We start from the raw sequence: 14,677 nt of genomic DNA on the forward strand, positions 1-14,677 counted from the left end.
ATATATATATATATATATATATATATGGCAATGCTCATTAAATGATAACGCAGCTTTTCCGTTTATAAGCTTACGGTTTATGGACTCTAGTGCTCTTATAGCTTTCTTATTGCTTTCAACATGTTCAAAAAGGATATTACCCAAGCTCATAATGGTTAACAAAAGTATTATTTCCATTAAATTGACCTTATAGTTCGACGCGTTTCGTATATTCCCTATACATTTTCAAGAACAAAGGTCATGTCACACATTTCGGTCAAATCAGTTCGTTTGAATTAATCCACCGCGAGATAGTCGCTCGTGATAAATCGCAAAAGACATTTCTGAAGAAACTGGATATGCTTATAGAAAATGAATTAAACGAGTTACATCAACATTAACGAATTGCATCCATCCATCCAGGTAAGCGCAGCTTTCTAGTGGGCGACACGTGACCTAGGTCAGGCGCCGACCCTCATACAACTGCAGGGTTCCTCGGGCGTTTATCTGCCGATTGATGGCTGGGTCCTTTTCCCTGATCATGATGGCCTCGAGAGCCGCCAGTCGTCGCCAGTCCGATGCTCTCGCCAGAATGGAGGTGTTGTCCACGATTTCCCGTCTGGTCAGTAGGGTTTGGTGTTCAGTCTGGGTGTGTTGCTGCGGTCCTCCGCTCTGAAGGTGCATAGTTAGGCGCCGGGACAGAGTCGTGGTGGTGAGGCCGATATAGCCACTTGAAGGGAGGAGCGCACAGTCTCCTTTGTTGCATTTGAAGTGGTATACCAGGTTGCTCTGTTTTAGGGGTGACTTGTCATTGGCCATGTTGTTCTTCATGATGAGTGATGTCGTTGTGGGACTCTGATAGTAGATGGAGATTTTGATGCGGTCTTCTGGATGAACGGGCTTGCAGTTGCGCCGTATGATGTTCTTGAGCGCCGACTCTTCTGCTCGATAGCCGCTGGTCATCTGGCTCTTGTAGTAGAGGCTGATGACGTTGCCTTCATTTGATGTTGTCTGTGATCCTTTGGTGATGTGGTTGTTGACGATAGATTGTATTTGTTGGTCGATGGTGGTCAAGTCATAGTTATTATTGACCAGGACCTGTTTTATCCGCTGCAGCTCTTGGTGGACCAGTGGCCAGCTGGAACAGTGCCTGAGGGCTCGGTGGACATACGCCCTCACCACGCCGTCCTTGTAGCGCTGAGGGCACTCACTTCCACCGTTCAGGCATCTCTCGTTGTCCGTCGGCTTGCGGTAGACACTGGTGGTGAAGTTGCCACTCTCAGCATCGATGGACACATCAAGGAAGCTGATCCTATTGGCTACACTCTCCTCAACAGTGAAGCTGAGGCCGGAGACCTCCTCCAGTCGTGCCTTCAGTCGCTGCAGTGATGACATGTCACTGACTTCCACCAGGATGTCATCGACATATCGGCAGTACAGGTTTGGTTTCACACGGCTTTCACTGAGGACTTCGTTCTCAACTGCCGACATGAACGCCTGGGCGAATAGCACGCCGAGCGGCGAGCCCATGGCGATGCCGTCCTTCTGGTAATAGAGTTGACCTTGCGGGCAGCGGAACGGCGCCTTAGTGGTGCAGAGGCGGAGCATAGCACGCATGACTGGCTCTGGGATGTCGGGTGCTGGCAGATCGACACTGTTGTAGAGGTAGTTGGAGATGATGTTGATCGTGCGCTCCACCGGGACGTTGGTGAAGAGGCTGCAGACATCAAGTGATGCTAGAGTTCCGTGTCTGGTCCTGTTTTTCAGCAAATCGATGAACTCAGCAGATGATTTGAGCGAGTACGTGGCAGGGATGAATGGGCTGATGATCTTGTTCAGCTCCTTGGCAAGTTTGTATGTAGGAAGAGGTATCTGCGATATTATAGGCCGAAGGGGATTTCCCTGCTTGTGGGTCTTTACGTTGCCGTAGAAATACCCCGGCTGATATTCACCCGTTATCTTGTCGAATTTGAAAGTTTTGCTCGCCTTATTTGAAGCACTGATCAGGTCGTTTGCGCTCCTCTTCAATTGGTCTACAGGGTTCCTGGATATCTTTTGAAACTTGCTCTGGTCGCTTAAGATATCTGCCGTTTTCTTGTGGTAGTCCGTGGAGTCCAATATTACAAACATCTGGGACTTGTCCGCCCTCCTAACAACAATAGAGTCATTGTTGCGTAGCTCAGTAGCAGCTCGTTTCAGTCTAGGGTCCAGCGATGATCGGCCCCGCCCTGCTCTGTGCTTCGTGCTTCGGACTTCGTGCCACGGACTACCACAAGAAAACGGCAGATATCTTAAGCGACCAGAGCAAGTTTCAAAAGATATCCAGGAACCCTGTAGACCAATTGAAGAGGAGCGCAAACGACCTGATCAGTGCTTCAAATAAGGCGAGCAAAACTTTCAAATTCGACAAGATAACGGGTGAATATCAGCCGGGGTATTTCTACGGCAACGTAAAGACCCACAAGCAGGGAAATCCCCTTCGGCCTATAATATCGCAGATACCTCTTCCTACATACAAACTTGCCAAGGAGCTGAACAAGATCATCAGCCCATTCATCCCTGCCACGTACTCGCTCAAATCATCTGCTGAGTTCATCGATTTGCTGAAAAACAGGACCAGACACGGAACTCTAGCATCACTTGATGTCTGCAGCCTCTTCACCAACGTCCCGGTGGAGCGCACGATCAACATCATCTCCAACTACCTCTACAACAGTGTCGATCTGCCAGCACCCGACATCCCAGAGCCAGTCATGCGTGCTATGCTCCGCCTCTGCACCACTAAGGCGCCGTTCCGCTGCCCGCAAGGTCAACTCTATTACCAGAAGGACGGCATCGCCATGGGCTCGCCGCTCGGCGTGCTATTCGCCCAGGCGTTCATGTCGGCAGTTGAGAACGAAGTCCTCAGTGAAAGCCGTGTGAAACCAAACCTGTACTGCCGATATGTCGATGACATCCTGGTGGAAGTCAGTGACATGTCATCACTGCAGCGACTGAAGGCACGACTGGAGGAGGTCTCCGGCCTCAGCTTCACTGTTGAGGAGAGTGTAGCCAATAGGATCAGCTTCCTTGATGTGTCCATCGATGCTGAGAGTGGCAACTTCACCACCAGTGTCTACCGCAAGCCGACGGACAACGAGAGATGCCTGAACGGTGGAAGTGAGTGCCCTCAGCGCTACAAGGACGGCGTGGTGAGGGCGTATGTCCACCGAGCCCTCAGGCACTGTTCCAGCTGGCCACTGGTCCACCAAGAGCTGCAGCGGATAAAACAGGTCCTGGTCAATAATAACTATGACTTGACCACCATCGACCAACAAATACAATCTATCGTCAACAACCACATCACCAAAGGATCACAGACAACATCAAATGAAGGCAACGTCATCAGCCTCTACTACAAGAGCCAGATGACCAGCGGCTATCGAGCAGAAGAGTCGGCGCTCAAGAACATCATACGGCGCAACTGCAAGCCCGTTCATCCAGAAGACCGCATCAAAATCTCCATCTACTATCAGAGTCCCACAACGACATCACTCATCATGAAGAACAACATGGCCAATGACAAGTCACCCCTAAAACAGAGCAACCTGGTATACCACTTCAAATGCAACAAAGGAGACTGTGCGCTCCTCCCTTCAAGTGGCTATATCGGCCTCACCACCACGACTCTGTCCCCGCGCCTAACTATGCACCTTCAGAGCGGAGGACCGCAGCAACACACCCAGACTGAACACCAAACCCTACTGACCAGACCGGAAATCGTGGACAACACCTCCATTCTGGCGAGAGCATCGGACTGGCGACGACTGGCGGCTCTCGAGGCCATCATGATCAGGGAAAAGGACCCAGCCATTAATCGGCAGATAAACGCCCGAGGAACCCTGCAGTTGTATGAGGGTCGGCGCCTGACCTAGGTCACGTGTCGCCCACTAGAAAGCTGCGCTTACCTGGATGGATGGATGCAATTCGTTAATGTTGATGTAACTCGTTTAATTCATTTTCTATAAGCATATCCAGTTTCTTCAGAAATGTCTTTTGCGATTTATCACGAGCGACTATCTCGCGGTGGATTAATTCAAACGAACTGATTTGACCGAAATGTGTGACATGACCTTTGTTCTTGAAAATGTATAGGGAATATACGAAACGCGTCGAACTATAAGGTCAATTTAATGGAAATAATACTTTTGTGAACCATTATGAGCTTGGGTAATATCCTTTTTGAACATGTTGAAAGCAATAAGAAAGCTATAAGAGCACTAGAGTCCATAAACCGTAAGCTTATAAACGGAAAAGCTGCGTTATCATTTAATGAGCATTGCCATAAGAATAATCTGCTTCCAGCTTACACTAATATATATATATATATATATATATATATATATATATATATATATATATATATATATAGCGAACAAACTAATAAGTGACGTTTCGACTTTTTATTGCTAAAGTCTGCCTCAGAAGTTAACTCTGGCAAGCCATATCTGCTTCTGGCGCAGCAAAGACAAAACAAGGCGAATCGCAAAATACACATCTACACACAACGAGCACAAACAAGCATGGTCCTCCGGTTTCCTGGAAATTCAATTTCGGCTGTATCCACCAGGTGCAAACTACCCCACCTAGCCCTATGCATCCGCAATAAAATACGGTGGATATATCATTAATTTACCGCACCATCGTCGGTACAGTCAACGGGCGCAAATCACACAGTCGACAGACAGCCCGCAGTACACCCGTGCTCTGCGGCACAGCCTACTTGTCAGGCAGGCACCAGAATACCTGACAAGAGCCCTCGATCTGACGTTTCTAAGTACTATAGCGAACTGTTTCGAAACGGAATAATGCGATAAACTGCCTTAGCGATCCGATTACATACTTTAGCCACAGAGTAAACATTTGGCGAAAACGGTGCTGGAGCGGGCTACAACAGGCCCTCTACGTACTATCTAGTAGCGGCACAAATTAGAGGCATCTTCGAGAGGTAAGACGTCAATCACTGTCCTCTAAAGCCGGCCGTACATTGCAAGGCCCCACGTACCCAACGGTGCAACCTAAGATGGGTGACTGCGGGGACGCGCCAAACCTAGACACGTCCCCACAGTCACCCATGGAAGACTGCGACGTCGGACCAAAACGTACCTGCACCGGGCAGCCGGTTAGAGTATACCTAACCCTCCCTTCTTACATTCTCTCCCTCACTGTCCCTCTGTGTTCCCAGTAACCCCACCCATCTCATCTCTCTAAATTTTCTACGGTCCTCTGAGTTACCCCAGGTTCTCTCTAGTCCAACGACTTTGAAGTCTCCCTCTGTGTGCCCTTCCACTGTAAAGTGCCTGTTAACCGGGATTCTCCCAACTCTGTTGCACCTAATTGATGAGAGATGGTTCTGAACCCTCCTGTATATAGTGTCTCCCGTCTGTCCTACATAAACCACCTTCTTGCACTTTTCACACCAGATCCCATACACTAAATTTGAAGTTTTGCAACCAATAGTTCTATCGTAGTGCACAGGTCCCTGTGCTCCAGGGACAGATTCTCCTTCGTAGAAGGCTTTGCAGATAACGCAATCGCCTCCACAGTCCTGCCTTCCCCGGGTTGCAAGTGCCCTCCTCGTTTTCTTATGCACTAGTAGATCCTTTAGGTTGCTTCCCCTCTTGTAAGCTACCATTGAATCTCTCTTGAAAATACTTTTTAACCTGTCAGATTTCCTCAAGATATGCCTGTTCTTTTTCATGATAGCTCTTACGTCTGGGAGGAAGCTGCTAAAGGTTATCACCATTGGAACCCTGTCCGTACTCTTCTGTTTGCTATCCCTGCTGACAAGTAAACCACCCCTATCAATCTGGTCCACCCTCGCTAGCTCGGAACTGACCTCATTCCCAGGGTACCCTCTCTCCTTCAGCCTGTTTGCCAGTCGGTCCCTGTGATACCTGTAAGCTTTCTCATCTGAGCAGATCCGTTTCAATCTCACTCCCAGTCCCCTGGGGATAGCCCTCTTGACGCATGGTGGGTGGTCTGAGGTGTAGTGGAGGTATGCCTGAGCATCGGTCGGCTTGATATGCAAATTTGTTGTGATATAGCCCAGTTCGCTCAGTAACACCTCCACATCTAAAAACTCTATTTTTGTATCCGAAAATCGTAAGTCTACTTGTATATTTGGATGAATTAGGTTCGCTAGGTGATGAAAGGATTTTAGTGATTCTTCCCCGTGGGTCCAGATTCCCCATATGTCGTCGATGAAACGGTACCACCGGTCTGGCTGGTTGGACGCCCTTTCCAGTAGAGTTTTCTCCCATGCACCCATATAGGTACATGCAAAGTTCCTTCCCAATTTTGAGCCGATAGCCGTTCCTTCGGTCTGAATATAGTTGTTATCCCCTCCCAGCTGGAAATTGTTATTATCTAAAACTAACTGTATGACTTCAAGGAGCTCTTCCGTGGGAATTTTAGCTGTTTTCCTCTGGTCTAAAGCCTCTCGGCACGCGGCTACTCCCTCATCTCTCGGGACGCTGGGGTATAACTTCGCTACGTCCATACAAAAAAGTAGTGGTTTGCCTCCACCCCTTCCTGTTACCGGCTGCCCTAGGTCCCGTAATTTTGCAAGGAAATCTGTAGTATCCCTGATGTATGATGCTTGGGCCTCCACGTGCTCTGTGAGATGGCTCTCTGCCATCTCTGCCATCCTTTCCGTGGCATGTCCCCTCCCGCTTACTACTGCTCTCATCGGGGCCCCACCCTTATGAATCTTGGGGTTACCCTGTAGGGCCCCCGGAGTGGGTCTTGGAGGTATTAAGTATTTCTTTTGATGTTTGCCAATGTACCCTTTTCCCTCCATCTTAGCAGCGAGTTTGGTAACCTTTTTCGTTACTGAAGGGGTTATGTCACCGTTGGTCCTGTCATATCCATCTCCCTCCTCAATTTCACCCGCCAGCTTCGAGATGTAGTCGCTAGTATTCATCACCACAAAGGACGATCCCTTGTCAGCTGGCCTTATAACAATGGACTCATCGTTCACCAGAGAGAGCAAAGCATCGTTCTCGGCCTGAGTGAGATTTGACCTACCTTTCTTTTTCAGTCCTCTCACGATACCAGTGGATACTTCCTCAATGTATAAGTCTAGCCACTGGTCCCTCCCTTTCGGTGGTGTCCACCTTGACTCTTTATAACGCGCGTCTATATCAGCCTGCCCACTCTGCCGTTCTCCTATCTCCCCGTCCCAGTATTCTCTGAGCCTCATCAGGCGCTCCCACTCCTTCAACTCAGACACTAGCTGTGCTACTGTCTGGCGTTTGGTCGGCACAAAAGAAAGCCCTTTACCCAGAAGAGACAGCTCTGCATCTGTGAGATGTCTATCAGACAGATTAACCACCCCGATGCGGTCCCTCATACTCTCATCAGAAGGTGGTCTATCACGGTTGTTAGTTCCCCTCGAGCTGTCCACACCAATTGGAACATCATCACGTCTCTCTCCCTCCTGAGTCCTCTCTCCCTGTCTAGCCTCCCGCTCGCCCCTCTGCTCCCTAATCTGGGCGTGTCCCCTGTTCCTGTTCGCCTCCCCCTCCTCCCTCTGATCCCTCATCTGGGTGGGTCCCCTGTTCGTACCCGTCTCCTCCTCCTCCCTCTCATCCCTCATCTGGGCGGGTCTCCTATTCACACTCACCTCCCCCTTCTCCCTATGATCTCTCATCTGGGAGGATCCTATATCCCTCTCGACTGTCTTACCTCTCGTTTGCCTGTCTGACGCTGCCCTGAGGCGACTGAGCTTACTCTCCTTCGTTTTCGCCATCTGTCTCTTTGTAGCTGCCCTATCCCTCTCTATCCAAAGACGCGCCCTCTCCTTATCAGCATCTGTGCCATTACTATCTACTCGCTCTGATAGGAGGTCAAACTCAACCTCCAGCTGCCTTATTTTGTCTGCCAGTAACTGTTTGCATGCAGTCATGATATCAACCTCGGCTCGTCTAAGCAAGCGATCAATCTGCCCCGCATTCACAATGACACCTCCAGTTCAGCAAAAACCCTTTCGGAACTAAGCCCTCCTCCAGACACCTAGTTATAAAGTCCAGGTGTGATCTTGTCCTCTCCAGTTTGACCACTGTCCTTCTCAGTCTGCTGATGGGTACATCTCACCTACCTGTAGCCTCCAGCTGGTCACGGTCTGATCCGTTTGGAGGGGATATCGAAGTGTCCGCCAGACTGTCCCTGAGATCACCAACTGCGGCGGCTCTCCTCCCGGTCTGCGACAGTGCAGATATACCTCCAGTCCTGGTATCTGTCGTACCTGCTATACTATACTCAGTAGGCACAGTGCCACGTCCTCCGACACGGCTACCCTCCGGCGTAGCACAGCTTTGCTGGTCAACTACTGTTGTTGCTGCACTCGTAGATGTGGCATCAGCACCCAGGGTCGGTGCTCTGCCAGGCGCTGACCTCTTCTCGGCCACCGCCGGCTCCTCAGTGACTGGCTGGCGGCCACTGGCTGGTCGCAGGTCGGTGGCATCAGCCCACGGGGGCGGTGATCTGCCGGATGCTGGCCTCTTCTTGACCACCGCCGGCTCCTCAGTGACTGGCTGGCGGCCACTGGCTGGTCGCAGGTTTGTGGCATCAGCACACGGGGGCGGTGCTCTTCCGGATGCTGACCTCTTCTCGTATTTTGCGATTCGCCTTGTTTTGTCTTTGCTGCGCCAGAAGCAGATATGGCTTGCCAGAGTTAACTTCTGAGGCAGACTTTAGCAATAAAAAGTCGAAACGTCACTTATTAGTTTGTTCGCTATATTTAATCTGGCATAAGTTTGTTGCATATTGTCCATTTATCTATCTGCTATGTGAGTGCAGTAACGAACAACGACTATGACGAACGCAAGAACGACACACGATCGCAATGGCAGCGACAGACTTTTGGTCTCTCCGAGGAATCTGGAAGATGCTTTTTTGGATCTTGCTGCTCCAAATACCAATCAGGGAAGAGAAACGATGGGACTTCTCCTTGGGTGTGCCCAAGGGGACCTTATCCAGATCAAAAAATTAGTGATACCGAAGCAAAGAGGCTCACCAAATGAAGTAATCCTGTTGAATGATGCACAACTTGACCTCCTGCAGATGGAGAGCGGACTGATCACGGTGGGATGGATCCACACTCATCCCACTCAGTCTGCTTTTCTAAGCAGTATCGACCTGCACACCCACCTAGGAATGCAACTGCTACTTCCAGAAGCGGTAGCAGTAGTGTGCGCCCCGACATTCGGCGTCAACAAGTGGTTCCGACTTACCCCCAAAGGCATGCAGACCGTGGGGAACTGCTCATTCCGTGGCTTCCATGAGCATGCAAGCAGAGCCAAACTCTTTGACTCAGCCCTGGGAGTCATCTTTGACAAGAGGGAGATCGACACCATAGACCTGCGCTACCCGTCCGCTGTTAGGGGAACCAGCGTGTGGAAACAAGAAGTTGGCACAGGTGGGATGGTCGAGCGTCTCTACCGCCAGCCAGTCACTGCAGTGCCGGCGGTGGCCGAGAAGAGGTCAGCCGAGAAGAGGTCAGCGCCCGGCAGAGCACCGCCCCCGTGTGCTGATGCCACCGACCTGCGACCAGCCAGTGGCCGCCAGCCAGTCACTGAGGAGCCGGCGGTGGCCGAGAAGAGGTCAGCCGAGAAGAGGTCAGCATCCGGAAGAGCACCGCCCCCGTGTGCTGATGCCACCAATCTGCGACCAGCCAGTGGCCGCCAGCCAGTCACTGAGGAGCCGGCGGTGGTCAAGAAGAGGTCAACATCCGGCAGCGCACCGCCCCCGTGTGCTGATGCCACCGACCTACGACCAGCCAGTGGCCGCCAGCCAGTCACTGAGGAGCCGGCGGTGGTCAAGAAGAGGCCAGCATCCGGCAGATCACCGCCCCCGTGGGCTGATGCCACCGACCTGCGACCAGCCAGTGGCCGCCAGCCAGTCACTGAGGAGCCGGCGGTGGCCGAGAAGAGGTCAGCGCCTGGCAGAGCACCGACCCTGGGTGCTGATGCCACATCTACGAGTGCAGCAACAACAGCAGTTGACCAGCAAAGCTGTGCTACGCCGGAGGGTAGCCGTGTCGGAGGACGTGGCACTGTGCCTACTGAGTATAGTATAGCAGGTACGACAGATACCAGGACTGGAGGTATATCTGCACTGTCGCAGACCGGGAGGAGAGCCGCCGCAGTTGGTGATCTCAGGGACAGTTTGGCGGACACTTCGATATCCCCTCCAAACGGATCAGACCGTGACCAGCTGGAGGCTACAGGTAGGCGAGATGTACCCATCAGCAGACTGAGAAGGACAGTGGTCAAACTGGAGAGGACAAGATCACACCTGGACTTTATAACAAGGTGTCTGGAGGAGGGCTTAGTTCCGAAAGGGTTTTTGCTGAACTGGAGGTGTCATATTGTGAATGCGGGGCAGATTGATCGCTTGCTTAGACGAGCCGAGGTTGATATCATGACTGCATGCAAACAGTTACTGGCAGACAAAATAAGGCAGCTGGAGGTTGAGTTTGACCTCCTATCAGAGCGAGTAGATAGTAATGGCACAGATGCTGATAAGGAGAGGGCGCGTCTTTGGATAGAGAGGGATAGGGCAGCTACAAAGAGACAGATGGCGAAAACGAAGGAGAGTAAGCTCAGTCGCCTCAGGGCAGCGTCAGACAGGCAAACGAGAGGTAAGACAGTCGAGAGGGATATAGGATCCTCCCAGATGAGAGATCATAGGGAGAAGGGGGAGGTGAGTGTGAATAGGGGACCCGCCCAGATGAGGGATGAGAGGGAGGAGGAGGAGACGGGTACGAACAGGGGACCCACCCAGATGAGGGATCAGAGGGAGGAGGGGGAGGCGAACAGGAACAGGGGACACGCCCAGATTAGGGAGCAGAGGGGCGAGCGGGAGGCTAGACAGGGAGAGAGGACTCAGGAGGGAGAGAGACGTGATGATGTTCCAATTGGTGTGGACAGCTCGAGGGGACCTAACAACCGTGATAGACCACCTTCTGATGAGAGTATGAGGGTTTCGTTTCGTTTCGTTTCGTTTATTTAGGGCTTGTCCACAAGTGGCTATTACGGCCCAGTCAATACATGATAGGTACACACACCCACACACACATATACATATATACAATATACACGTCAATATAAAGCAACACCCGCAAAAGCATACAAAAAATATCTAAAATCAGTCATGTCACTTGTCAGTCACTATCTAAAGTGCTGCACCAGCTGTCTCCTGGAACCAGTCGCCTTCACCTCCGGCGGCAGGCCGTTCCATGCAGCGGCGGCTCTATACGAAAACAGCCGCCTGGTCGCCGCCAGTCGAACCCGCGGCAGGTCGAGCACAGCTGCGCCCGCAGCCGTGGCCCGCGTGACTCTATTGGAGACGGCGGCACGCGGGCGAAACATGGACCGCAGCGAGTCGGGGGCGCCGGCGGCGTACAAGGCGCGTTGCACGTTCACCGCGTCACGGCGTGCGATGACCTCACCAATGCCGGGCCAGCCGAGCGCGCCGAGGGCGGGGGTGATGTGGTCGAATTTGCGGAGACCAGAGACGAGCCGTACAGCGAGATGGATGGTCCTCTGCAGCCGGTGCAGGCGGGATTTGGAGGCACCACCCCAGACTGACGAGCAGTACTGGAGGTGGGGGAAAACGTGGGTTTGAACGAGGATTTTAAGGATGTCAGGGGAGAGGTGATGGCGAATTTTGAACAGTGATATAAGGATTCCATTTGACCGCCGAACGATAGAGGATATATGTGGCTCCCAGCTCAGGGTTTGGTCGAGGAGAACACCCAGCACCTTGATGTGTTTTGTTGGCCGAATAGTTGCATCATCTACGTTAAGGGTGAAGTTTTTGACTTTATCAACTGAATTTTGAGTGCCAAGAAGAGTGAAGCAGGTCTTCTCTCCATTCATTTTTAAACTGTTTAAGCTAAACCAGCGTTGAAGTTGCTGAATGTTCTCCTCGGCCCGGGACTTCAGCACTTGGATGCCAGTGGGATTGGAGGGTGCTGAGTCCAGGATTTGGGTGTCATCCGCGTAGGATATGAGTCGGCCATGGGGGAGGAAGCAGGTAAGGTCGTTGACGAAGATGAGGAAGAGGATGGGACCCACGATGGACCCCTGGGGAACACCGTGGGAGAGTGGGAGGGCCGTTGAGGAGCGGATGAGTTGGGAACGGCCAGAGAGGTAGCTGCTGAACCAGCGGGATGAGATGCCATACCACTCGAGCTTGTTCAGAAGCATCGAGTGGTCGACACTGTCGAATGCCTTGCTCAGGTCGACTGACGTCACCGCGGCAACGTCACCACCGTCGACCCTGCGAGCCGCCCATTCGACAATGTCGAGTATGGCATCTTCAGTGGAGTGGGATGGGCGGTAGGCATACTGGGATGGGGAGAGGATGTGGTTAATGATGAGGTAGGAGGTGAGCTGAGAGCACACAACCTTTTCAAGGATTTTGGAGAGAGATGGGAGGATGGATATGGGGCGGTAGTTGCCAGGCTGGTTGGGGTCACCGGATTTGTGGATTGGTGTGACGATGGCAACTTTCCATGCGTCAGGGAAGGTAAGGGTGGATATGGATGAGTTGATTAGGTGAAGGATGGGCGGACCGACTGCAGGGAGACAGCTTCTGATCGCAGCGATCGGAATGCCATCAACCCCAACAGCCCTCGACGCACTCAGCCGGCTGATGGTCAGAATCAGGTCTGGCAGCGTTATGCATTGAGGGGCGAAGGCGCTCGCACATACCCTGGGAGGCCGCGGGCCGGCAGCGGGGGTCTCGAGGGACCGCATCGGGGTGGTTAATCTGTCTGATAGACATCTCACAGATGCAGAGCTGTCTCTTCTGGGTAAAGGGCTTTCTTTTGTGCCGACCAAACGCCAGACAGTAGCACAGCTAGTGTCTGAGTTGAAGGAGTGGGAGCACCTGATGAGGCTCAGAGAATACTGGGACGGCAGGGGCGTCGCCGACGGGGGGGTCGGGGGGGTCGTGACCCCCCCACTCTTGAAAACTGGGGGTGTCGACCCCCCACTTTTTGCGATGCTGAGTATGCTTTTTTAGCTTTTATGTCAGTGAAGCAGGCGTCAGCAACACCAACAAATACATCAGATTCAGAATCGCTTCAAGAGCTCCCTGAAGCCAATTAGCCAATTAGGTAAAGGTCAATTAGCTGTGGGCGGGAACACCAGCACAACAATATTTTTAAGTAGCCACTATTCTAGTTCCTTTTTATCCCTCAAAGGATTGGAACCGCCAAAACTGCCCCGAGCGTTCGTCTGATCGTTAAAAAAATGGTCGCAGTCGATTCGTCGGATCAGTACCTAACTACAACTACAAACTAGCCTCAGCAGCATGGCTATCGTCACAACTAGCTGTACAGTGCACATGTAGGGGAAAGGGAGTCAGATGGAACCGTCTCGGGCTTTCGCAAAGAAGTCGCGCAAAAAGGACCCGATTGCAACGAAACTTCCGGTGCGCTCGAGTTAATCACCTAGTTAAAAATAAATCGATATCCCTGATTCAAATGAAGATGACCATGGCTCACTTTTTCATAACATGCTTTTAATTTATAAGGTAGTTTTTGGAGCTGATTTTGAACTTAGCGCCCATCTGAACATTTAAGAAGTAGTTTTGTTGCTTATACATACAACATGTTAGGAAGCAATCGGTGGTGGTCATCCACTATTAGGTACTGGTCGATCTGACCAGACCTGATCTACCCCAAATGCATGGAGTCATCATCTTCGTTCAAAACTAAGATAACATTCGTAATCAGAACCTCGAAAAACCATCACAACTTACATTCGTTAAGTTCTAGCAGGTCCCGAGTTTCCCTACTTATTGGCGATGACCTGAGTCCTGAGATGACCCGAAACCTTGTAAATGGGTATCATCGGCTTTCTCTCGTCACGGGCAGCATGCTCTTTTTTCCGCAAACCTCTAGATCGATCAGGGGTCGAAAGCATACCTCAGCGTTACTTTAGTATATGTTATACGTTAGCGACTGGGAAACCACCAATAGAAGGGCTACAGTGAAGCAGAAAACATATTCGATAGCTCTTTCAACGCCCTTTCGCTAGCTTCAAGTCAGATTTCATCTCAGGTCTATGTTTGGCCCATAGAAGGCAAACAGCTAACTGGACAGATTCTGCCGAAACATTTGCTTTGATTCCGTGAATTCCGTGAAACACTTTAGATTCCGTGAATTTGTATGGTATTTACATATGTTGTCTTGTCACCACCGTGTTTATCCCTTTGAGACGCGTCACATGAGTGAAAATTTGACCATTCAGAATTAACGTTAAAACAACCTCAGGTTAACGTTATGTCGAAAAGGGACCTCCTGCTGCATATGAATGGATCCGTGTTGTTGAGCTGAATAGTGAACACCTTCCAGGTGCTGTCATCGCTCTACCGCGTCTTCGTCAAAAGTTGTAGAAAAAAATGCTGGTGGCCATCGATGGACATTTCCACTAATGACCTTTCGAGTCATCACTCGCCATAAGTTGCACCCTGTCCCTGGCAATGATGAGCTGATTTGTCATGGCTCCAAAGATATTTTGCGTTTCTGACGAACTTTTTCAAAGCAGGAGGCATTCGTGCTTTTTCTAATTTCTCATTATTTTCTAATGATGAGGTCACGTATTTGACCTGCCTCCAGATCATAGATGTAAATCCTCAGTTA

The 14,677-nt window shown here is 51.1% G+C and overlaps 3 protein-coding genes across 3 annotated transcripts; 1 reads left to right on the plus strand and 2 right to left on the minus strand.

The window, feature by feature from the left end:
* Window positions 1-435: 435 nt before the first annotated feature.
* Window positions 436-2,671, minus strand: LOC122377921. Its single transcript, XM_043358527.1, has 2 exons — window positions 2,646-2,671; window positions 436-1,696 (listed from the first exon to the last, which is right to left on the minus strand). Exons 1-2 carry the CDS (start codon window positions 2,669-2,671, stop codon window positions 436-438), a joined length of 1,287 nt encoding a protein of 428 aa, XP_043214462.1.
* A 61-nt stretch (window positions 2,672-2,732) lies between these two features.
* On the plus strand, window positions 2,733-3,893 carry LOC122377925. Its single transcript, XM_043358541.1, has one exon. It carries the CDS (start codon window positions 2,733-2,735, stop codon window positions 3,891-3,893), a length of 1,161 nt encoding a protein of 386 aa, XP_043214476.1.
* Window positions 3,894-11,192: 7,299 nt separating this feature from the next.
* Window positions 11,193-12,785, minus strand: LOC122377933. The gene is made up of 3 exons (XM_043358552.1): window positions 12,741-12,785; window positions 11,973-12,374; window positions 11,193-11,621 (listed from the first exon to the last, which is right to left on the minus strand). The coding sequence occupies exons 1-3, from the start codon at window positions 12,783-12,785 to the stop codon at window positions 11,193-11,195; spliced, it is 876 nt and encodes a 291-aa protein (XP_043214487.1).
* Window positions 12,786-14,677: the final 1,892 nt, after the last annotated feature.

This window comes from Amphibalanus amphitrite, unplaced genomic scaffold (genome assembly GCF_019059575.1).
Source record: "Amphibalanus amphitrite isolate SeventyFive unplaced genomic scaffold, NRLGWU_Aamphi_draft 000006F_arrow, whole genome shotgun sequence".
NCBI classification, from domain to species: Eukaryota; Metazoa; Arthropoda; class Thecostraca; order Balanomorpha; family Balanidae; genus Amphibalanus; species Amphibalanus amphitrite.